This window comes from Vanessa tameamea, chromosome 26 (genome assembly GCF_037043105.1).
Source record: "Vanessa tameamea isolate UH-Manoa-2023 chromosome 26, ilVanTame1 primary haplotype, whole genome shotgun sequence".
NCBI lineage: Eukaryota > Metazoa > Arthropoda > Insecta > Lepidoptera > Nymphalidae > Vanessa > Vanessa tameamea.
Genome location: NC_087334.1, coordinates 5936794 through 5963178, shown reverse-complemented (window position 1 = coordinate 5963178; position 26385 = coordinate 5936794). Strand labels below are relative to the sequence as shown.

The following is a 26385-nucleotide window of genomic DNA, read 5'->3' as shown; positions in this document are numbered from 1 at the left end:
AAAACCTGTAAACGATAATAAGTTAGAGGTTATTTTAATAAGATTTTTATATGTTATGTTTGAAATATGATTTTTTAATTTGATTTTACCTTATTTAATTGCCAAATAATATATAAATAATTTATATAATCACTTTTAGCTTCGGTAAGTTAATAAAAATAAACATGTTTCTTAAAATACTATAAACGCAAATTGAATCATTCGAACCCTTAACTATAATTAAAATACTAAAAGTTTTTTTGGGAATGTTTTTGTATAGCTAAAAAATTAAAATTTGCAAAATCTATGTGTAGAGCTACATTAAATATATTTTGCATTGAAAATAAAGATATATAATTTTTAGAGTTGGCTATACTGAATCGTACAAAGCAACGCGAGTAGTGTCAGTCAAAGAATATTACGTTTTCATCTAAAATTAATAAGATTAAAGTGTAAAAAAATGTAATTTATGCGTTTTCTAAACCGATAATTATGTATGTTAATATTTTTTGTTGTTATTTGATTCATTCCGTTTCTATTTATAAAAGGTCTTCTAATTTGATTCGATGTGTCAAAGTATAGGGCTATACCACCGAGAACACAATAAATTATCTCTTTCGATTCTTATTTCGAAGGGTGTCTTGGTATATGCATTGTATTTATCGTTTTTAGTGACCATTAAATATATTTTACGTTATATCAATCTCTTTATTGTGTACTTTAGTTAAATATCCGTACATCTGGAAGTCATTACGCTCACTCGATTTTTTTTCCGTTTTCATTAATTGGTGAATAAAATAAATCTTCTGATACATATATTCACTACCAGGTTGCTTTAGATTGACACTACTTTAAAATATTTTATATGTTTTTTTTAATTACATTTTATTAAAGCCTTTATATAGTTCTATCTATATATCTCTGTATTTGTTGTGATTTATATACAAAATTATCGGTGTTGTTTATTTAAAGAGAAGTGGTTATTGTGTTGTGATGTGTGTAATAAGTGATTTTACCTTATTTTATAATATACCATTGGAGTGATAGATAAGAAAATGGCTAAAAAGTCTGAGAACACTGGGGGCAAGCTGGTTACTATATCTGTCGTAGGATTATCTGGTAAGTTATATCAAGTTTTATATATTTTATATGAATTATATTTTTTTCACTAACAGTTCTATAGTAAAATTCCTCAACCATTAATGTTATATCATAAAAAATATGTATGACTATTTAAAGTAATTTTAGTTTGTATATAGTTTTTTTTTCTTTTGTTGTTTATTATTATAGATAATTAGTATCTTTTTTTACGAAAAAACATATATTACAATTAATATTAAAAATGAATAAATATTGTTACTTATTTATCTTTAATGTAGAAACATATTTAATTGTTTGTTTGTATTGGTTAAATAAAATGTAAAAACTATAAATACTTACATATTTATATAAAACAATATAAATTTAAATCCGAAGCAGATACCAAGAAGTAACTGAGCATTTAATTAACAAAAAAAAATGTTAAAAATATATATTCAGTAACTCCTTTGCATCTTCTTTGAATGTTCATTTATATTGTTGGAGTCATATTACATCATTTAGTGAATCAGGAAGTGTACTGATTAGTCTTATTTTAAGTGCCTAATGAAACAATTATGTTAGTTAAGTTATATTTGAATAGTATTTGGTAATTTGAATATATAACTACTGTTTGATTAAGTTATAATGGTTGTTTATATGGATGAAAAGTAACCTATATGTTATTTCACTATAATCTATCTCTGTGCTAAATTTCATTCAGATCCATTCAGCTTTTCAGATCCATTGGTAATTGAGTAAGGAACATCCATCAAAACTTTTTTGTTTTTAATGTTAGTAAAAAGTAAGATTACTTGTAAGTAAATATAGTTTTAATTAACATCACCAAATGCCACACACCCTCTACCACATAAAATATATAATTAAACATTTGAATAGTTCACATATATTATAAACAAGAAGAACAAGTTTTAGTTTAAGCTGGTAATAGGGCTTTGCGAGCTATTAAAATTGGAGATCCACTACTCATATATTATACTGCCAAGCAGCAATACTTGGTATTGTTGTATCGAATGGCGGGTAACCGGTCTAACTGCAAGCACAGGGGATATACCATTGCAGTTCCCTAGGATGGTGATGTGAGGATTGATTTCACTTACTTATTGCTCCATACATTTGCTTGTCTACCAATCTTAATCTATGTATTTGAAATCACTGTAGGTAACACCACTTAACATATAATTTAAACAGTTGCCAAACACTTGTATATAGTATTTTTGTGTTTAAAGGGTTAAAAAATGAGTTGTTGTAAACATTAGTCTAGGGGTGGTAGTGACCACTTAACATCTGGTGCCCAATTTATCAGTCTCCGTACAAATAGATAGTAAAGTATTTAATAATGAAGTTTGTGTGTGTTTGATATTGTTACAGTGTATAACACACTAATACATTTATAGTATGGGAATCCTCACAATAAACATTTGAGACAATGATGAATTGTTTATTATGATAAGCATTACAGCTATTTTTTCTCAAATAATCTCTCTATACATGTTTTCTTTGATGTATCCAGTCTTTTGTTTTCACTAACTATACAGAAAACATCAAAATCTAAATTTAGGATTACTGATTACTATATTAATTTTAATTACAAAGAGTGACAATGATGTAATGATTTACGGGCTGACTAGCAGTGTTAAAAGTTACAGGTTTGATCCTGACTCCTTGGGTTTTGTTATCCTCACTCTTAGCACAATTTTTAGTCTTAACTAGAGGGGTAAAAAGGAATATTAGTAATTCCGAAAATGAGACTGAACTGAATGAGACAAAAGAAATATATTTTATATCTTACCCCATGTTCAATTAAATAATGTATTATGATTAGTAACAATACCATAATATAATATTAATTAATTTTAAATATATCATATACCTATATATAATAAAAATTACAATGTACTATTAACTCAAATCTTTTATTAAAGTAAAATAGTATTTTTTATCTACACTTATCTCAACATTACTTTTACAATAAAAATAAGTTATAGGATAATAGTGAATCCTTTCAAATCACATGGATTATAAAAAGACTTTTAAATATGAATATATAACAATAATAAAGAGTTTTTTTTTTATATATTCACAGACTAATGATCAATATAGTGTGTAATGTAGATATTTTACAGCCAAACAGCAAGACTCAGTATTATTGTGTTTTGATTTGTAGGATGTGAACTACAGGCACAAGGGATATAAGATCTTGGTTTCCAAGGTTGGTGGCACGGTTGATATTTTTTAAAGAATTATTGTCAATGCGCATGGGTGACCATCCATCATCAGGTGACACATTTGCTTGTTGGCCTAATAATAATAATAATTTATAATTAAATTGTTTTGAAAATAAATTATGATGTTACTAACACAAACTTTCAATAGGAAAATCAAATAGTTAGTTATCTATATTGTAAACTAGTTTTCTCCAGTGGCTTCCCTGTGTGTGAAGTGAGTGAGCAAGTGTTAAGTATCCTATGTACCCCTGACTAGATGTATGCAAAAGCATGATGGAGGAGTAGCAAGCAAACTTAATTTCGTATTATTATATGAGATACGATTATGTTTTGTACATTATTCATGTTAATAAAATAATGAGATGCAGGAATATTTATGATGAATTTAATTGTATTGTTTTAATTTCTTTTATGTTCATCATCTTACCTTGTGATTACTTTTATCTTTTTATAATCAGTGGATTGAAATAAAAATGGATAGTTAAAAAAATTAATTCATCAATTACAGAAATAACATAAGTCAGTGAATTAAAATTAAATAAAGGTACGTTTCAAACATACCATTTTACTAGTAGTTGAAATTAAACATTCCTTTCTATTTAAGTTGGTAATTTAATGATGTTCTCAATCAAAAGACATTCAGTATGAATCACAAAGGTACTTAAATATATGACCCTTAACTAACCAATTGTACAGCATCTCTATTGTAATGTTATCACATCTTATTTTTCACTTCCTGGTATGTCACATGTTTCCTTTAAATCATTTACTTATCTATAAAAAAATTGATATATGGTACGGCTGTTTATGCTTAATTAGTGATGATTTTAAAATGAAATTAATTATTTCTAGACATATATATTATCTTTGTCGGTGTAGCTACATGGTACAGCTGATCCTGTGGACCAAGGTTCGGATCAGGGTAGACGAATAAATTTTATTATTTTTTTTTACAATTTTTAACAAACAAGCTTGTATTTAAGAAGTTGCCATTGTTACTGCTTGACCAGTGCTATCTATCATTTCAATCATTGCCGTAATATTGGACTATGAGAGCGAGGGTATAAAGTGCATCTGTGTTTATGCATCATAATTGGCACGTATGGCCGTAATTCATTCGAGAGGGCTGATAGAGATTGTATAGTAACAGCCTGTAAATGTTCTACTGCTGGGTAAAGGTTTGCTCTAGAGTAAAAACTTATTCCAAAATGTGTCTTCGTTGTGCATGATATTATGTATATATATATTGTGTATACAGCAGTACATACATGAGGCACACTTTCAAGAGAACATTATTATTTATTATTTCAAATTATGTAGAAAACTACATATTTATATAATACTACTTTTACATAATTAGACATTTTATCATAGCTTTAGCCATCAAAATCTGCTGTTTTAATACTTCCATTTTTATCCCAGATAGTTAAGCTGTGCCCATAAATATTACTACAAAAATAAAATAACATAAAATATGTTGTATAAAAGACATGTTGGTCATATTTGTTTTGAAAGATATTATATTACCATTAGTCATACAACTATATTGGTATCATATATATTTAAGTATGTATTACATAATAAAATAATTGCTATGTAGAACCTTCATAAGAAATAATAGTCATTCTTGTTATAAGATCTTGTGTTCATTCAAATGAATCATAAACATAAACACAGTCCGCATCACTTAGCATGTAACTTCATGGTCTAAATATTTATTTATTTGTTGTACCTATATTATTTGATATTATCAGACCTTATCTTAAGGAATACTCTCGTCGTCGTCTATCCGTCTGTCATGACCTGTGCTTTAAATTACTAAAATTACCATAAATAAATATTACAGCATTGTTTCATATCATGATTGATTCAATCTTCGATCTTGCATAGACAAATATGCTCCTTGCTTAAGAAGTTTTAGAGCTGATTTCACCACGCTGCTCAAGTGGTTCGTATGTTTCGAGGACGTTAAGCCGTTGGTCCTGCGCTTGAACTTCCGTTTGTTTCAGTTTGCCGCTCGATCGGTTTATGGGAGATGATTTGTGCACTATAATACCTTCTGTGCAGTTGGCTGCAGGCTGAACTTAAGTTAATAGGACATTTCGATACACTATGATATATTTATTAGTATAATAAGTATGTCGTGATACAGATGCCATGACGTTGACATTGTCATGTGAATTAAATAAACCATTCATTACTTACTATTATAATAAAAGTCTAAACATCTAATGTAAACTTAAATTTTAAGGATAATATTTGTAACGTTATAGATAAGTAGTTGTAAGATTATCCACCACCAATCAACCACCAATGGCATATTTGGTCATCTACCAAATGTGCCATTGGTGGTTGATTATTTTTCACATAGAATATTAGCGGGACATTGTCAATGTGCTGGCCTGTAGTAGGCCTGCTGAAAGTCTCTTGAATTTTGGTAGAGATTTGATGGAGTTAGTGTTTTGTTTTTCTACCGGTCTACTAATGGTTGCGTCTTAATTTGTATTGCGAAAAGAAAAATAAGCTGTACTTGCTATTACGCGCAGTTTTTAGGGACCATCTTAGTATTGCACATTGTTTCAAGACTTGAAGTTTTAATGGCCAATTTCTATTGAATTGGATATCCCGATTCAAGGTTAAGTGAGGTAGTTTAGATATAGTACTGAATATTTTAGTTCTAATAGCTGGCGGCGTATTGGTTGGACGGTGCCACTATTTGTAGGAGTTGGTCACAACTAATCATCCTATAAACGTTGGCCTGATACACCATAACATCAACTCGTAGTACCTTAAATAGTTGCTTCATCTTAGTTCCAGTGGGACGTAACGACTTGCCATCTGATCCATTTACCTGGTAACTTTGCCCTTCTTCCAATTTATGACCATACAATTAATATATAAAATCAATAAATGTATTTAATGCGTAATGTATAAATGGTTAATTAGTTTTACTCATCCGTTTGCAGTAAAATTAACGAGTCTTTATATCTTTTCAGGTACTGAGAAAGAGAAAGGCCAGTTAGGCGTGGGAAAGTCCTGTCTCTGCAATAGATTTGTACGTACAGACGCCGATGACTACAATGTCGATCACATATCTGTTCTGAGTCAAGTAAGTCACAAGAATTTTGATTTCATTTAATTTTGGTTACTGATCTATAAGTGCGTACAATTTATTTTAATTATATATATAATAATAAGTCACATAGGTCGAGCAGAATATTTTCGGATTTTCAACAGCTAAATTAAAAAAAAAGTCTTGATTGCATGTTACGTAGAAAGCTCTAAGACAAACAACTAAGACCGTCATCTTCTAATCACTAATTGGTCTCCCCAATTTCTGTAAGAAGACAAGGTACTTTAATAGAGGCGTGATATTTACACAGCACTTGCTGATCAAAATACCTATAAAGCGTAATAGTTTGTTATAAGACTGCAACAATCAATATTTGCAATTGAAAATATGTAAAATGAATTATAATTACATTAAATGGCTTTTTTATATTTTAGTCGGACTTCAGCGGGCGCGTAGTTAACAACGATCACTTTTTATACTGGGGTAGTGTTCAGAAGGAGCAGGATGAACAGGAATATAGATTTGAGGTGGTCGAACAGACGGAGTTCGTGGACGATGCGTGCTTCCAACCGTTTAAGGGTAAGTTTATGATAGTCTAATTAAAAGTACAAGGGGCATGTCTTAGTTCTCAACGCTGATGGTGCGTTGATGTAAGAAATTGTTAATATTTCTTGCAATGCTAATGTGTATAAGCCGTGTCGATCATTAACCTTTAAGGTCCATTTGCTTCTCTGCCTATCTATTTAAACATATAAAATATACATATTTTGTTAAAATTTCAATTATCTTTTTTATAAATTAAGTAATCGTCATCCTGCCCTTATCTCAATTTTATTTGGGGTCGGCGCAGCATGTCTTATTCCATACCTGTCTGTCTGACGTCATCTCACAAGTAACATGATTTCCAGCCATATTGTCTTTCACACAATCCATCCATCGTTTCTTTGGTCGTCCCCTACCTCTATATCCATCCACATCCGTGCTCAAGACCTTCCTTTATTTATAAATTAATTAATTTAATAATTAATATATTTTTACTTGTCCTAGCTGTGGGTAAAACGGAGACATATGTAAAAAGATGTGTTGCAACGAAGTTACAATCCGCTGAGAAGTTGATGTATGTGTGCAAAAATCAGCTGGGGATAGAGAAGGAATACGAGCAGAAACTGATGGCAGATGGGAAGCTGTCCGTTGATGGTTTCCTTTGCGTATATGATGTCAGTCTGGTGCCAGGGCGTAGTTGGGAGAAGCAGGTAATATAGTTTTCTTCTTTCTTAAAAAGTGCATAACCATAATTACCCTTAATTTAGATAGAGGTGCTTTATTATTGGGGGTTTTGGAGCTACGTCGCTTGAAAGAAATAAACTCATATATATAATTTACATGTGGATTAAAACGCGAGTGACATTTAATTTCTATAGCAGTGATAGTCCAGTTACAAGGCGTGAATCTTGACAGATGATTCTGAGTTTAAACAAGGGCTTAGCACCACTAAATTCAAATTCAAGTGCCCGACTAGTATTTATAATTCATATCGTGCTCGGCGCTAAAGGAAAACATCGTGAGAAAACCAGCACGTGGTGCCGGACCAACCCGCATTTGAGGAGAGTGGTGGAGCTCCAAACCTTTTCCTCAAAGGGGAGAGGAGATTCCTCTCCTCGTTAACAGACTTACTTTACTTTTGTATTACTTTGGCAGGAGTGATGAGACAAAAAACTTGAGACTTACATATTAAATGCGATTTGCGTAATATTTCGTTATATTATGCTCTGAAATTTTGCAAACAGTTCTTTATTAAAACATATATTTTTTTATAGTATTAAGCTGATCCATTTGGCAGCTTGACATTAATTTTACATCCACAGTTTCGAAAAAAAAACAAATTGCTGATATTTAAAACGCCATTTTGCTATATCAAGGTCAAAGTTGTTTATTTATCTTTCCAATTGGAATCGACGATTCGAAACCACCACCTTAACTAAAAAAACCTGTTATTTGTTTAATTGTTGTTTTATTCAATTTGTTATTTATCAGAAAAAATAGCTCGGTGTCAATATGATTATGTATTTTTTTCATTTGTGTCGCAAATTAAAAATGAACTTTGCCAAATGCAATTGCCAAAGAAATATGAGTATTAGTTTATAATATATACACAAACGAATACATTTCCTTAAAACACAATCGAAAGTATGGAGTTTTTAAGGATTTAGATTTCAAAATGTCGGTATATTTACTATTACTTGGTGGTACGGCTTTGTACAAACCCGATTAGGTAGGTTAGGTAGGACTTTTTCATCAAATATTCTACCGCCAAACAGCAATATTTAGGGTGAGTGAGGCAGTGTAACTGCAAGCACAATGGACATAACATCTTACAGAGCCACTATCTATGGGTTATGTCCACTTACCATCAGGTTGCTCATTTGTCCGTCCAATATCCGTCCGTATATTTATTATATACAATACATAGACGGATATATATATATTGTTTTAGAACGAAACCCTAGCAGCGATACTCCAAAATATACTAAAATTGAAGAAGCCGGTTGTACTCGTAACGTCCAAAAACGACGAAGCCTGCGAACAGGGAGTTAGGGAGGCGGAGAGATTGGTTCAGAGGAAGGAATTCAAAGGTTCAATACCTATTGTGGAGTCATCAAGCCACGACAATGTTAACGTGGATCAGGCGTTTTTCCTGCTGGCTCAGATGGTGGACAAATCAAAGGCTAGAATTAAGGTATGTCTATATTATTTGGGTTGTTTAGATTTTGAAGGTAAAACCATTCTTTGTAGATCTTATATTTGTTCTTATTCTATTATTTTTTCCATCACTTAAGACTGATCTTCTCTGTGGTACATTTGTGTTAGCTAAACACATGTGTTGATATACGTTTAGTTTTGTAAACTATCTTCCAGGAGATAATTCTGACACGAAAACTTGTAATACTACCATTTATACGAGTCGACTTGACTATGGTGTTTTGTAATCTTATGATACATTCGGATATAAAAAAAATAAAGATACAAATTATTCCTACTAATTGTATGTAATTCACAGGTAGCGAACTATGCGGAGGCGTTACGTATCAGAAGGGAGACTTTAGATTTCGTAACTGAAGCCTTTACGCAGCTGATAAGAATACACGTCCAGGATCATAAGTATGAATCATTTTCTATTTTAAAAGTGATGTTCTCTTATTGTTTTTAAAGTGGTTTTGCTTTAAGTGAAACATCCTGTATAATAACTGGACTCAATCAAGAAAGCACATTTTCATTATACTAGTCGTCGTCCGCGCTATACCTGCGTTTTTGGGGTTGGTATTCAGTTAAAAAAATGGTGCTTGCTCGGAATTTAAGCTTTTCATACCAAATTTCATCAAATTCAGTTCAGTGGTATGGCGTTGAAAGCATAACAGGTGAACAGACAGACTGACTTACTTTCGCATTTATAACATCAGTACAGATCAAATTTATGTATAATTTGGATATTGTTTGTGTTCCCTATTTATCTATTATTTATATATCTATTATTTTCTATGTACGTTTCCATTTAAGTACTTATAGTTTTACTCACCATGAATGATCAGTCATCTTGTACTCTCAGCAGCAGCAATTTTATGTACAGTTCCTTTATTTAACGAAGCATATTTTTAACTCTAAGGCCATTCAACGATCCGTAAGAAAAACTAGTCGTTCAGGCAGTACATAGATTCAGTGGTGTTTATTTCTCTAAAATCTATGAAAGCATTTTATTTTCTGCGTAAACGACAAAATGACGATCTGTTAAATACATAGTTCTAGTTTAATGGCATTTGTTTTCAGAGAAATCTGGTCAGCAGTCAGTAAGAGGCTGTGTCATTATCCTGAGTGGATTAAATTTGTCCAGCAGTTCGGCAATGATGGTACTCAGGTATGTTTTATTTTTATTTTTTACTCATATTATCTTTTTTTTTATATATCACCTTTTTAATTATTATTTTTTTGTGTCTATTTTGTTTTTTATTCAGGTTGTCTTCCGTCGTCATATAAGAAGGTTGAAAGAGGAACGCTCAGCTAAGAAACTCCGCAAGCAGCTGGCCAAGTTACCGCAAGTTCTCGCTCGAATGCAACTACCCACTGATGATTTGCAAGAGAAGTGAGTTTTTTCATTTACACACTCGTTTAATGTTAATTGAGTCGCACGTATACAGCGTAATGACATACTAGGGTAGACCGATTAATAACAGTTTGTTGAAGAACAACGTCAAAATGGAATGTCGGTCCCGCAGCGACTGGGCGGTGGTGGTGCGGCAGCTGCGCGCGCACCGCGACTTCTCCGTGTACTTCAGCGAGGCGCGCGCCGCGTCGCGCTCGCCCTCCGGCTCCGAGCCCGACAGCCCGCGCGCCGCCGACGCCACGCTGCGCGTGGGCGAGCGCGCGCGCTACCAGGTACCGGCCCCGTACGCGATACCACGCGCGACTGGCCTGCTGCTCTGGACCTGCAACCTTTAGTGTGCCTGGTACACCCGATCCGAGGCGCACGTTATTTATCAGGCACCTGCTATTCTGTGTATTTAAAAGAATATCAACGGATAGAAGGACTTAAGAACTTAAGGGTCGATGCTCCTAACTTTATCAATACAGTCATTAGTAAGACGACCTCCGTGGTCGAGTAGTGTGTGTACCGGTTTTCGTGGGTACGCCACTCCGAGGTCCCGGGTTCGATTCCCGGCCGAATCGATGTAGAAAAAGGTTAATTAGTTTTTTACGTTGTCTTGTGGTGTTTGTGGTATCTGATTTTCCATAACACAAGTGCTTTAGCTTACATTGGGATCAGAGTAATGTTTGTGATGTTGTCCAATATTTATTTATTATTATTTATAATACAGGCAATGTCTTAAATAGACGCTACGGTGAATTTTTCGAAAATTTTAAAGAAATTTATTTTTACTATAGCAGTGTTAAAGATTCTGAGATATCATCTCATATCACGAGAAATAACGCTCATAGTCCACACCATTTACGCGTATCCTTAACTTCGCATTAAATGTAACGATGATTTTTGATGTCACTATAAACTCTAAAATATATATGCTCGATATTTATTTCGATATTTTTTTTTTACATCTTATTTCAGACCTTGGGGCAATCGCAGAAGATCCCATACGAAATATTAGAAACTAACGAGGCGGCTGCAATATTCAAAACGTACCTCCACGAGGCGCAAGAAAAGCAGAGAAATTATGAGTGAGATATTTGTTATTTATCATGTAGATCATTTCAAAATTTCATTTCTTAACCATAATATCTAATTATCTATTAGGTGGTGTCAACAATTCAAACGTCTGCTAGAAGAGACCGGATACGTCACTCCCGGCAAACAGCTGTCCGAAGTGAGGGTTCTCTTAATGGGTCGCGAGTGCTACGAAGCCTTGACCGAGGAGCAACAACAGAGGGTCTATGATGAACATCAGAGGGAGATACAGAGACGGGCGAAGCATAATTTGCAGGTAAAAATAACCGTACCCTTAACAGCACAACATACAACAATCCAACTGGTTATTGTAACTAAACAGCCATGACTGAACTGTGTTACGTTCAATGAATGGTGTAAAGTTTAGAAATGGAGCATATGAATATTCTGTCACCACTTTGACGCCGCTGGGATAGCATGTTTAACTTTTTTATATTATATATTAATATTTTTCCCTTTAGATAGTTTAACATAGTATTAAAAGCAAAATGCTGAGCTTGTGATACAATAGGCTATTTGACTGGTTTTTAAAATTAATTTTATATTATTTAGTAGACGTTAAGGAAGCCAGTAGAAGTTGTTTTTTTTTTTAATTCTAGTACATATTTGCTGCAAAATATCAAATTATAAATTCGATATTTAAATAGCGCGCGAAAACGCTACTTTGACAATATGGCGCTGCAATGGGGTCGGCGACGTCACTTGCCTGTATTATAATCTGTGGTACATACAGTAGGCATACGAGGTTAACAAGCAAGTGACGTCATCATAAACCCGACCAATCAGAAGCGTTTTGTGTCACGTGACAAACGATTAAAAAAATGCATTTTTATTTATGGATTTTTGAATAAATTAATTATTATTTTTAACTTTCGCTGATAAATAACGATTTTTAAACTCATAATATATAGTGATTGCAATAATTGACACTATTTTTCGCATTGTCAAATAGCCTATTGTTATTGTTGTTATATTTATGTTGCTCTTACGAACGAAATAGAAATAAAAGATGTAACACTCTTAATATCTATACTTCTATATATATTATATATAAATTATTAATAAAAAAATGTGCGTGTACGTACGTGCGCGTTTTGCCGCAAACTGAATTCTGGATGTTTGCAAAACAACGCAAAGCGGTTGAATTTTATCGTGGCCTTGAACACATCTGATAATAAATTCAGTACTACTCGTATAATTTATTATTCTTATAATAATGGCAGCAAATCGTTTTACATATTATTTTTAATTTAAGGAACTCCTGTTAGAACACGCGGACTTGTTCTACCATTTCAAAAGAATATCACCTACTGGAACTATAACGCAGGAAGATATTAAAGAAATCACCGATGTGCTCCAAGACGATTTCAGGTCAAATATTGTTATTTAAATATTCAAAATGTATATAAAATTATATAAAAGTTAAAAAGCTGGTAAATAAGGTGTAGAATTAAAAGTATAATGCGATTTTATTAAGTTAGGAAAAAGCCATAAAAGCAGGACATTTTTTTAAAGCCATTTCTATGTAACTCATGTACACTCAATATTTAATTCACTCGCAAAACACACAAAGTTGTATACTTGTGTGTATTTGTTTAAAAACTAAACATACTTTTTTTAAATATTGTATCTATTTAGATTAAGTTGTGGATTGGAGTATCTCAAAGGAACCTTCGAAGCAATTGATGCGTTTTGTTAGTATCCTGAAATCCTAGTGTTCCGTTACAGATACAAGATGCTGGACCGCATGGAGCAGGACCGCAAGCTGATGCTGTTCCAGCACCTCGGGTTCGTGCACTGCCCCATGCGCGAGCACTGCCCCGCCGCCTCCGCCTGCCTCGACGCCGGCCTGCCGCTTATCCTCAACACGAGGGTCGGGTCAGTACTTGCGGCCCTTATGCGACAAACATTTATACCTCTGATTCATACAATCCATGAGAATTTTTTATAGGTCTGCTATATTATGTACTACAAACAGTCCTTTATTAATATTTGATTATTTGTTATCATTTTTCACATCACAAATGATCTAAATGTGTTTTGTTCAGGTCTCTGACGTCATCGGGCGAAGCTCAAGTGCAAGCTGGTCCGCCGGCGGCGCCCTGGGCGCTCACTGCGGACGCGAACAATATCAACATCATTATATTAGGGGTCAGTTTTATTGCATTTCCTGATTTATTTATAAGTATGGTAAATTGTCCGTAAATTTATTTGTAAGTATGGTAAGTATTATTGTTATGGTTGTTTTAGTTTTTTAAATATTAAGTTACCATTCTTGTGCCCAGACTTACACGTGTTCTACTTGTTTTGTAAACTTAACAGTTGAATTTATTTAATTTGAATTGGCAACGAATCCGATGGCCTCGAATGACACGTGTGCACTAAGGTGGAGGGCATAGCGGGCGAGTTCGGCAAGCGGCTGATAGCGGGCTGCGACGGCGAGCGGCGCGTGAGCGTGGGCGGCTGCGCGTGGCGCGTGGAGCAGCGCCTGCGCACCGACGACTTCGCGGCCGACGCGCCGCGCGACTTCGCGCCCAACGGTACTGCGACCGACAGCCTAACTCTTTTCAAAATATTATTTACTGAATTATATTACGTAACATTTTTTATATTTTTTTGCAGGATACTTTTGTGTGTACCAAGACCAGGAATCGTTCGAATATATCCGAGGCTGCGCTGAGAAAACATTATTATCTAGTCTAGAACAAGAAGACAAGCTTCCATTTCAGGTATATATTTTGTCTTTGTCAACATTATTTGTATAATAGTATGTACTTTTATTGAAACTAGTTCGATTGGTTTGGTTTTATCCATTTCACACAAGTTTGTAACAGCATTATTGGCGTGAAACAAATTTGGTGGTAGGGCTTTGTACGAGGTTGTCTTTGTAGGTACCAGCCACTCACCACATAGCCCATTTGCTTGTACCTACATGTTATATTTTTCAGTATCCATATTTCTAAGGATACATTTTTAGAAGTAGTCAATAATGTAAGAATATTGTTTCAGGGCTTACCCTTAGTAGTGATGTTCGTTCAAGACGAAGGGATGGATAAGAAGGAACTAGCTAGGCTCCAGGAAGAGGGACAAAATCTCGCAGATAAGTACGTCTTTTTGTATTATTAATAAAATGTAACTACAGGCATAATGGTCATTATGACCTTTTTAGTTTCTAAAGTCGGCGGCCCATTGGTAATAAAGAATGATTATATAGTATTTAAAAAAAAAATGACGTATGTTACCTCCTTCGGAAAAGAGGAGGCCATTGCACGGGTTGTTATTTCTAATACTTATTCCTTGATATATTTAATATTTTCGATGCATTAAATGTTAACATATTATTTCAGTCTACATTGTTCCTACTTGGAAGCATCGGTTAACGAATTGGGCACTGAAGCGCTGACAGCCGACGCGGTACAAGAGTTGATACGTGCCAATAGAGAGAAAGCGAGCTATGCACATTTGTATCGGGATTTGATTGTTTGCTTCGATGCGGATATACGGTAAGTGTTTGCTAGACACATTTTATATCTATTTTATTATTTAATAAAAATGTATGCTCTTCGTGTGTGGACGTATGTAAGTTAATACACGTGATCTTTTTGTGTAGAAAAGAAATAAGTTGAACTAATTCAAATATCAAACACGTGTCACGGGACTGCTATGACGTCACACTGTTTATGTGAAGAACGAAATATAATTCGTATTAAAGCATGTCAAAATATACGCTAATTCGTTTTAAAAATAAAATATGTTACATCTATCTACGTTTCAGTATAATGGTGTGCATGTTCTGCGACGACCCGTACTCCCCGGAGCGCGTGCTGAGCCCGCTGCTGCTGCACCGCGCCTGCTTCCTCACGGGGGACCGCTCCATACTCATCGAGACCTTCCTCGGGGACTCCAAGCGGAAGGTCGAGGTGAGACATTTGTAATAGTACAGCCGACGAGCTACTATTCTGTCCGATAAGTGAGTGATCACCACTCCTCATAGACATTGATACTGTATGATATATTAACTATGTCTTATACATTATTAAAGCCTTTGTACTTTCTCTAATCCGATACGCTATACTGTAAACCTCAATACGTAATATTCATTTTTGCGTTAAAAACCGTAGATAACTACTGATTTTTGCTGGTTCTTCTCGGTAGAATCTGTTTTCCCGGTGGGAGCTTAAAATTTAATTCAACACTAACATGATGATTCAAAAGTACTTTTATGAACCCACTTGAATAAAGAATATTTTGATTTTGATTAAGTCTTTGCCAAATTTAACTTCTTCTAGGAGTCCAGTGCATTCATTGCAACAAACATCCTTACAGCTATAAAACCACCAAACGTTTTAAAGGCATATTGTTACTAATTTAATTTACTTACATTCAATACTTCATTGATGATGTTTATTACAGTATAGCTATTCCTAGCTGTTGTGTTATTGCGAAGCCTTATTATCTTTCTCACTTTCAATTAAAAACAACAAATATATTTTTTATCTGTATTTTAATATATTCATTATATTTAACTTCTATTTATGTTTTCAGGTGATTATTTCAAGTTTCCATGGTGCTAGTCAGTTCAGGGAGGAGCTCATACATGGATTCATTCTAATATACTCTGCTAAAAGGAAAGCCAGCTTAGCCACACTCAAGTAAGTTCATATGAATTGAAGAATTCTCAAATAATTAAACCTTCAGTTCAACAATAAAAATGCTCAGGAATAATTATTATTGTACTACACAAAGCTTTATGGCTGATTAACCTTTAGGTCCGTTTTAGACGACTTCGAGATCACATAACAAAACTATATCACTTAACTGAACTCTGAACTTTATTCACAGTGCGTTTTCAATGAATATTCCAAATCTACCCATTCAAATGGTCGCCGTGACTGACGGCGGTGGATCGGCAGCTAATGCGTTCTTCGGTACTGATCTGGGACACGCCCTCATCACTGAGGGAAATGCTACTGCTGACAGACTGGGAGCTCATTTCACAACTTATACCTCGAGTGCTGAAAATAAATGTGAGTAAACAAATTAATTTTATATTTTAAATGCTTTTTTATCGCAATTAATCTTAAAGCTCATTTTATTGACTTCTCACAACTCGTAGATGTTGTCATACCTATGTATATAATATCAATTGTCATGGTACTGGTATAAAATTATGGAAGTCGAATTGCTGCAGCATCGTTAAGTTGCAGCAAAGTTGACCAAAAATTTTCAACTTTTAAAAGAATATCAATATCAGCTCTTTTTCATGAGCAGCAGTCAAACTGTGTTGATGGACTTAATCTAAAACACACTATAATTAAGCTATCAATAGTATGTTACATAATAATATCTGATACGATAGCATCTTCTTTGAAAAAATATATGTTGAGTTAATTTGTTAATGTATTTAAATTTAATATATGTTACAGCTGCCTTCTACACACCATTCTTCAAAGAAGTGTGGGAGCGCAAAGGCGAAATCGAGCGCGCGTTCCGCCTGGAGGCGCCGCACTCCCGCGCGCACAACGCGCACAACGCGCACAACCCGCACAACCCGCACAACCTGCCCGACGTGGCGGCCGCCAGGCCTGCGCCGCCCCCCCGTCTGCACTCCTACCACCTCGACCACAAGTGAGTACACTGCACATAGTCGCACCTACGTATATTCCGTACATATAAGTCTTGTATGGAATGGTGAGACTTTACAATCAATATTTTTAATAACGAAACAATCTACGAATTAATTAAATGAAAAACTTTTAAAAAAAAATTACAGTGTTGCTATCGTTACCAACAGGTGACATAACGTAGGATAAAGCTCAAATTAAAAATATCCCATTTAAGCAGTGCTTGGAAAGGATAATAAACTTTATATTCTTCTCCAACAATTATACCTGTTATTCATATTTGAAAATTTTCTTAACAGAATGGACCACAAGCTCACCAACTCGTTGGATCTCCTCATCGGACCGGACTCCCGTGCTGACATGGACTCCGAATACAGCGATACGTTGAACAATTCTAAGAATAGAGGTTTCTTGAAAGGTAAACTTGCTGTGTTCATATAAATTATCCATATATAGTTTCATTATAATGATTTTAATATTTTCATATAATCATTTAAAATTACAGTTATATTCTTTTTATGTTATACTTTGTTCAATTTTGGAACAGATTCCAAGACTCCTTTATTATGATATATAAGACCTATTCTATCTATTCTATATATGATTTTGTACGTCATATTAAATTACTATACGAAATGACGGTAACATAACAGTTATATGTTACAGTATGTATTGACATAATTCGTTTGTCTCAGGTTTCAGTGTGTATCCGCCTCCGAGCACGCCACCGGAACCCGCACCGCCAGATCACAGAATGCACGCCGATCTATCACGTTAGTAATGAAATTATGTATTTATTGATTCTACAATTTTTAGAAAGGCAAACTAAACTTAGTAAATTATACCGCCCGAGTAGTGGTCACTTAGATAGAGACTGTAAGATGAACAAACAATTTCTAACTCAATAGTATTTTCACTTGGGCTAAAATGTGTCTGTAAGTACACTAGCTCACTTCATATTCAAATCGGAACATAGCAATATTTTTTATTGGTGACATAATAATCACTTTCACTAAATAATCAGCTAAAATACCATACATCTATACGGTCTTGCAGAAATGCCTGCCTCTAATATACACACAAGTAACGTTAACATTAAAATTTATGACCACTAATTTATCACAAACATTGTGCACTTAGAATATTTATTGTCTATGCGTTAAATGATTATTGAAAATCAACGGAATTTAAATGAGTACATAAATAATATTGGTTTAATTATAATATTCTGGGAAGTTATCGTAAGATATAGACGAAATGTGGACGTTAAAATTACTTAGAATGCGTTATATAAAGATGATTTATTTACGATATTCTGGTGGAAAACTTGTGACAGAACTTCATCCAACTCAAGCAGCTTCCCTCACGATCTTTTCTTCTTTGCCGAGCACTAGTTTAATTATAAACACAGATAGGATTTCCACATTAGATTTGGATTCGTAATCCTCGCTTAAGATACAATTTATTTATTATTTGGACCGTTTCAGCTCGAAATATGTAATTATATTATTTAAACACAATGTATAAATAAATTATTATAACGCAGCGGATCTCAACTGCTCGGAGGATTCTCTCAGCACGCACGAGTCAGGTGATTGCATGCAAGCGATTATACACGTTATTAAAATTGTGGGACGGATCATTTTTGTGTGTAGATAGCGTAAACGTCAAACAGATTTAAGGAATGCCTTGTGTTTGTCCTAGGTCGTTTTTTTTTGTACCAATATTTGCATGATTTAATTAGATATTAATTTTGTTAATAATTTTTATGTCTTTAAGTTTATGTCATTCATAAATAAATTTGATAAATAGTAATTTTTTATTTGGCTTTATGTATATTGTATATATTTAATATTTAGCACAAATCTCAAATCAACTCATGTTCTACTTGATTCTACAATAAGTCGTACTATTTGTTATAAAAATTCCTGTATCCAACAAGTTGATTTGTAAAGCAATGTTACTTTATCACTTAAGTCTTTACTTTGCGAATAGTATGTATATAGTGGCGTAGTTCAATAGCAAAGTATGAGAGTGGACACGAAGGTTAGCAATGGTTGCGTGCGTGCAGATGGCGGCGGCCTGTGGCAGCCGGCGGGCTACGGCCAGCGCGCCTTCACCACGGGCCGAGCGCGCGCCCCCCCTCCCCACCACCAGCGACTGCGACACTCGCAGACGCTTAAGGTACCATCCACAAATGAAATCTCTTTTTTAAATTAAGAGTTCTTCTGAATCGATATTTTGCAACCATACAAAATCTAGTTATTATTATTGCGTTTGAAAAAAAAATAAACAGTAATTTCACAATATAATTTTATCATTAAGAATATTTTGTTATTTTTATTTTAGCAACCTGGCAAATTGGATATGAACAACTATACAATGGTCAACGATGCCCTACAGCATATCACTATCGGTCCCCCACATCCTAGGGAAAGAAAGGTATATAATTATCATTTAAAATATTATTTAAATTTGATAATCATATAAAATTCGGCATGCCTCAGTCAGCTAAAGTCTGTATTACACAGAAAATTAATTTTACTTTAAGAATATTGTTTCAAAACTGTCGTTGCTTATTTTAATACGATCATATAAGCAATTTTTGAATCTTCATGTTTAAGTATCGCATTAAATGTTTTCAATTTAATTCTGCTATTTATGTTTTAACCCTTAATAATAATACAGAACTTATAGTATAAACAGCTTAGATATATACTGTACGAAGTATCCTAAATATACAAAAGCAAATATAAAATGGCATCAAACACAATTTAAGTTTATCTATTGAATTTAATCTAGTATTATTTTTAAATATAGATTTTCTTTCAGTCTCAGCGATCTGGGTGGTCGCATTCAAGTAGTCAGCAAGGTGGTCATCACCACCATCCGTCCGGTGTTAGTTCGGAGACTGAATTGGACGCACAATACGCACAGGTGATATAAATATTACTTTAATATCGGTTTTTATAGTTTTTCTTATGGAAACAAGACAAATTATATTACAAAAATATTAATTTAAATTTTTGAAACGCTCATTCTTTATGAATAAAGCTAGTTAGTTTTATTTAATTTTAATTTAATGAGTTTTTCAGAAACTAGAGTTTAATTTAGTATTTACTTAAGTCTTAATTATTTCATGATTATCATTTTTTTTACAACAAGATCCTCTAAACATTTTTTAATTTTTCATGTATAACATATTTTTATAACAATTCGATACAAATAATAATAGTGTCATATATTTGTAGATAAAAGAAACGAATGAGTATATGGAAGCGCCCTCTATGACAAGGTTAAGGAGACATCGGAGACATGAGAAGACTCCTTTACATCAGCCATGTATGTCTTATGTATTTACTTATGTTGTATATTTATTATTACTATAATATACATATATATATTTTATTAGAATTGTTTTATATGCATATAAAACAATTATAAAAATATGCATATTTCCAGCATTCTCAGAGACGGACAGTTCTGGGTCGAGTGAGGCGTCAGGAGGGGCGCGCGCACATGTGCGCCGCCGACACGCGCACCATGCGCACCACGCGCCCAGACACTACAAGAAGCGGTAATATATTTTTAATATTTGATGAATTCGGGCCTTTCAATAAAGATACATACATTGTGTAACTTCAAGCAAATGCCGTCTTTGACTCAGTAATTCAATACAAGAAGAGAATCAAAGTTAAAATGATATTTCAGATCACTGGGTAACCTAGTCGCTGTCCAGAGTCCTAGAGTGCCTAAATTAGGTATGTTTGTCGGTCCACCCGAACTGCCAACCGGGTACCGAGCGAGAACACAAGAAGATAAAGGTAAGTTTAACAGAAAAATTAAGAAACACAAAAGATCTTTTCGTTTATTTGTGTATAATATAAAGAGGTAAAATTTGTTTATTTGTATGTAAGGGGTAACCTGTGGAATTAATGATCAATTCTAAAAAAAATTTTTCACTGGTAGAAAGCTAGATTATTCATGTGTGCTATAGGTTGGGTGGTATATTTATATGATATAATTTTACTTATAAATTGCCCCCATGCGAAGTCGGAACGGATGGATAGTAATTAGATACACCCATATTAAAAATAAACTAGTTTTTTCAATAAAAAAAAAGAATGGTTTGAAATAAATGCATTTTGTGGTTTGTATATTAATTTTGACGTTTGAGTGCCTCTGTTGTAAGAATGGCATATTTTACAAACGGATTTTTTTTTGTATTTATTGATTTATAAAAAAGCGTAGAGTTAATGCTTGTTCACTTTCAGGCAGGAGACATAACGTACATATATAATTGTATTTAACTGAAATTGCTGTATTTTTAGATGTTGAAAAAGAGTAACTAATGATTTTCTTGCCGGTTCTTCTCGGTAGAATTTACATTCCGAACCTGTGGTAGCTTTATTTTAAATAGTTTGTTAAATGACGATTCAAAAGTGCTTGTAAAAGCCTACTTGAATATAGTATATTTTGATTTATTCATCTATTTACTCAATTATATAGCCTTTTAATAAGTATCAATTTCGATGTGGCACGTCTGCCGGACCATTTCTCGTGACCGCAATTATATTAAGTGTATATACGTGTATTTAATATATTGTAATATTTTCCTGTCTATCAAATATGATCTCGCTCCGTCACCATCGCGCCGACCGCAGCCGGCAGCGACTCCAGCGAGGGCAGCTCGGACGGCGAGTCGCGGCGCGCGCGCCCGCCCGCCCCGCACGAGCCCGCGCACAAGGTCGTAGTTCCGTTCGACTTTTCACGTGCCTATTCATACTTTTTACCTTACTTAATAGCATGCAGACATGTCTTTGATATTCTTTATGTAACTAAAAACAGATTGTAATAAAATAACCCGATGTATAGTGACCGCAACGAAACGTATTTACTGAAATTTATTGACATATTATTGTAGATGAAGAAAAACTTTGGCTTTTATTATGTCATCGGAAAATCTATCGATTTAATGCACGACGTTTATTAATCTTTTACTTACCCTTAAAAAAATTGTGGTGTTTTATGACTTAACTTTCGATAGATGTTATCTGGTGAGTATCCGTCGTCCGCTCAAGATAATTCGTCGTCGAGCGCAGCCGACTCCAGGCGGCGGCAAGCGTTCGGTAAACACGATAGAAGACATAAGGTACTATATAATTATAAATAAGTATATACAAAATACATTATTGCTATAAGTCCCACATACGTGTTTCCATGCGTTTGGTGTATCTTTTTATTATTTAACTGGCTTTATTTTTGATGTGCATCTTTATATTCAATGCTTTATTGAAATAATCGTTTTTATACACCACATTGATTTGGTCCTGGATAAAAATGAGCCATAGGCATTAACCGGGCCTAACAATGTCAAAAGCCAGTCGATACATTGTTTTGTTGTCGCTACCTTCAAAAGAGAAAACTAACACATTCTTATTAATTATACTAAGTAAAGATACTATATACTATAACAGTACTATTAAAGTGTGCGTAAACAACTTTTTCGATATTATATGTTATGTTATTATTAACAGGAGATTTCGAAGAGTAAAGACAAGAAGAATTCGTCGCAAATGCAGAACGCGAACGCGATTCAGAATTGGGGACCTCAGGTAATTATCGATACAGTTGAATTGGTCTTTGTTATTGATATAGTAATAAAATTATTATATCGAAGTTTATGAGTTGAAAGCCGAGAAGGCCCAGTCGATGGGACATGCTATTAAATCTTGCGAGCAAGATTGTTTTTTTTTTTTTTTAATAAAACTTCTGTATGATTCCGCTGTTTCTGTAAGAGGAGGCGCCAAGAGAGACGGAGGGAGGTGTCGAATGATGTTTTTTTTTATGTAATAAAATTTTAAACATGAATGTTTTGTACATTATGTTATTTATGTTATTGTCCTCAGGGCCCCCACGGAGTACCTCTCTTTGTTGAGAAGTGCGTCGAGTTCATAGAGCGAGAGGGTCTCGCTTCTGAGGGTCTGTACAGAGTTCCCGGCAACAGGGCGCACGTTGATATGCTGTTTAGCAAGTTTTATGAAGGTAAACAATTTGGGAGAATAAAATTAGCCCCTAAAGGTCATCAATAATGTGTTCACTAGTAATGGAATTACACTTTATATTTTTGAAATCTACTCTGAGCTAAGATGACAAATTAAAATAAGTAATTATAAAAACCCCAAAAATGGCAAGTGGAATTGACTTTTGTTTAGAGACAAGTGATGGCTTGACTTGTACTATTGAATCCGACTGAATGGTAAAATTTAGGTTGGGCTTTAAACCAAAAACTGGTAAATAGCCGGGAGCTTGTTTTCATAGTTCTTTTTTTAAATATATTTTTGAATTATTATATTTCCTACATGTGATATCTTCATGTTCTAGATCCTAACATAGACCTAGACTCGCTGGATATACCGGTGAATGCGGTAGCGACTGCGCTCAAGGACTTCTTTTCGAAGAAACTCCCCCCGCTACTGGATGAGGCTAGTATGGCGCAGCTAGAAGATATAGCGGGTTAGTTATCATTTAAATCATCATGTTTGTCGACTATTCTATAAATCTATATTTGTATTGTCAAATATGCGGTACGTATTAATTTTTAAAATATAATTGTTTTAAAATATTAAAACAATTATATTAACTGGCAACATACTATTTTCTCTAAATATTACAAAAATATTAGTGATAGGCCGCAAGTGGGTTGAACCGAGTACGATTTTTGGTTCAATTTCTTGAGAGTGACTAGTTTACACAGTTGCTTCAATTATTGCTAGATGTACTCAGCCCGTACTTTTGCCCTTACAATACTTTAAGAATAACAAATCTTATTTAGTTTTTATCTCATCTTGGCCGAATGCTGGACGGCGAAGTTTGGCTCAAGCTGGCGAACATTAAAACCGAATTTCGGCCCATCGCTAAAAATATATATTCGGTTATTTCAAGTGAGAAATGTAGGCCTCGGCCTGTAGGCATCGGCGGCGACAGTAGAACGGCCTTCGTTGTGTTGCAGCGATGCGCGGCTGCATCGCGGGCGGCGTGGAGCTGAAGGACCGCAGCTGGCGGCTGCTGGCGCTGCGCGCGCTGCTCGCCGCCGCGCTCACCGCGCCCGCGCGCGCCACGCTCGACTACCTGCTCGACCACTTCGCCCGGTGAGCGCCCGACGCGGCTCGCGTGGCCCTATGGGTTGGGACGGGGGGCTTGTGAATGCATGGGATGGAAGGCAGCTGATTCGTGATAGTGACAAAAATTTGTATATATTCAATGAGTTAGTAATACGCAAAGGAAAAGGCGAGTAGTTGAGTGAGCGAATGAGTTGGTGAAATTCTCGGAGCAAATATACGATGTCTGATACTTTATTTGTATGGAATAAATTACGATCATGATTTGTACTAATTTTTGCTTCCAAAAAACAATATTTCAGGGTGGCGGATAACTCCAAGTTGAACTCGATGGACAGCAAGAATCTCGCGATCTGCTGGTGGCCCACGCTGCTGCCGGTCCAGTTCTCGGACATGGGCCGCTTCGAGATGACGCGGCCCTACCTCGAGGACATCGTGCAGACCATGATCGACCAGCACCCCTTTCTGTTCCGCGGGCAGGAAGCCTTTGTCATGGTGTGAGGACCGTGTGTGAGTATGCTACTTTCTTATGCTAATTGTTTCCAACTTTGCTCCGAAATGTAAAATAGATTTACAATTTTTATTGCAATCATATCTCAATAAAATACTGTTATAATTTTGAAATAATGCAATAGGCATTTAAGATACTTATTTTTTTACTGCTGATTGGTACAATATAGTCTCTCTCTCTGTAAGTGGTGGTACCCTACCATCCGGTGGTATTACAGGTGGTAATCTACCAACAGGTGGCCCATTTTACCTTTCGCCTACCTATAACATAAAAAATAATAATCTTACGTAGAAACAAAAGACTGCTTGCTGCGTTCACAATTTTTTTGACCTCAGTGAAAGCTGTTTTATGAACTCATACAAATATGTATGTTTCAATTACAACGATATAGTTGATCGATATGCCTTAATAAATATATAATCGAATCTTATTTGAAAACTTCTATCTGTTTAAAATTATTTTACAGTATTAATTGTTTTTATTTTCTACAGGAACCCACAATGCACGTTGCATTCGTGATGGACGACGTCTGACCTCAGTTTTAACGCCGTCACATAAACTGTAACGTTTATATCACCGTGTACCGTTCCAGTGAAATTTGTACGAATAGTGCGTAAGGCTACATGCGCGGACACTACGCGTGACACGCGATTCTAGGCTTTATGGGTTCCGTATAAGTGTCTATATTTATATAACGTCGACAGTAAACGCTAGAACAATCGTTTGTAAGTTCTAGATGTTTCGTCGTGACTACCGTCGCTATCGTTGTTGCAACTTAGATATATTTGATTCGGTGACGAAAATGACGGTTTATTTTTACAAGTGTCATATCATATTATGCTTAGAATAACACGGCTACGCTTTCTTATCGATATTTAGCGCTTTTGTTTTATGTCGGTTGGATTATTGAATGAAAACTTGCGGACTCGACGGATTGGATTGATTTCAAGGATCAGTATTTTAAAGGTAGGTGTTTATTAAATGATATCGTATTTCTATTAGGCGTAAGGTTGAGATTCGTGCACAAAAGTATTTAATGACATAAAAAAAATGTATAATCTAAGTATTATTGGTATGTATAACGTATTTGAATTATCAATTAATGGCAACACCACGTAATGAGCATATTCCGTTCAGTCGATGATTAAAGTAATTATTGTATTATTGTTAATATTATATATATAGATATACGCGTATGTGGGTTTATTGGTCGAATGTATGTGTTTTCGTTTGAATTTATCGCCTAGTTAAATTTTCCTCAATTTGATACCCGCAATGCAATTTTTAAATATTTTTTTTAAAAATAAATTCTTGCCGGAAACGCTTATTATATTATATGTGATGAAATACAAATTTCTAATATCAATTAAAGTTGATACTTGCCAAAAACTTTTTTTTTTGTTTTTGTTTATGTATGAAATTTAACTTTTTAAATTAATGATACGAAAGTGAATTAAATGGCAGCTGGGGAATATATTATTTTAAAGAGACTGATTTTCATTTTATTTTAAATGTTTT

General features: G+C 34.4%; 1 protein-coding gene across 6 annotated transcripts; it reads left to right on the top strand.

Moving 5' to 3' along the window:
• The first annotated feature begins 354 nt into the window (after window positions 1-354).
• On the top strand, window positions 355-26385 carry LOC113393941 (rho GTPase-activating protein 190). 6 transcript variants are annotated; one of them, XM_026631117.2, is made up of 39 exons: window positions 355-382; window positions 952-1098; window positions 6302-6414; window positions 6813-6957; window positions 7426-7631; window positions 8873-9115; window positions 9437-9537; window positions 10201-10288; window positions 10386-10513; window positions 10647-10806; window positions 11495-11604; window positions 11681-11867; window positions 12867-12982; window positions 13340-13489; window positions 13660-13762; window positions 13998-14151; window positions 14234-14340; window positions 14621-14715; window positions 14959-15114; window positions 15387-15531; window positions 16157-16263; window positions 16454-16638; window positions 17038-17239; window positions 17535-17653; window positions 17931-18008; window positions 19307-19419; window positions 19585-19677; window positions 20068-20172; window positions 20487-20577; window positions 20698-20812; window positions 20947-21059; window positions 21900-21985; window positions 22283-22387; window positions 22773-22850; window positions 23145-23280; window positions 23620-23751; window positions 24248-24386; window positions 24659-24866; window positions 25359-26385. In XM_026631117.2, exons 2-38 carry the CDS (start codon window positions 1035-1037, stop codon window positions 24855-24857), a joined length of 4767 nt encoding a protein of 1588 aa, XP_026486902.2. In that variant the 5' UTR covers window positions 355-382; window positions 952-1034; the 3' UTR covers window positions 24858-24866; window positions 25359-26385. The 6 variants fall into 6 exon arrangements, with proteins under 6 accessions (XP_026486902.2, XP_026486860.2, XP_026486910.2 ...); XM_026631075.2 differs by having other exon boundaries at window positions 355-441; XM_026631125.2 differs by having other exon boundaries at window positions 355-473; window positions 21900-21982.

Excerpts from the sequence above, each read along its gene's own strand:
- LOC113393941 (XM_026631117.2), top strand. The coding sequence starts at position 1,035 with ATGGCTAAAAAGTCTGAGAACACTGGGGGCAAGCTGGTTACTATATCT. Across the intron at positions 14,152-14,233 it reads GCGCGACTTCGCGCCCAACG|GATACTTTTGTGTGTACCAA; the intron begins GTACTGCGACCG and ends ATTTTTTTGCAG. Across the intron at positions 15,115-15,386 it reads TGCTTCGATGCGGATATACG|TATAATGGTGTGCATGTTCT; the intron begins GTAAGTGTTTGC and ends TCTACGTTTCAG.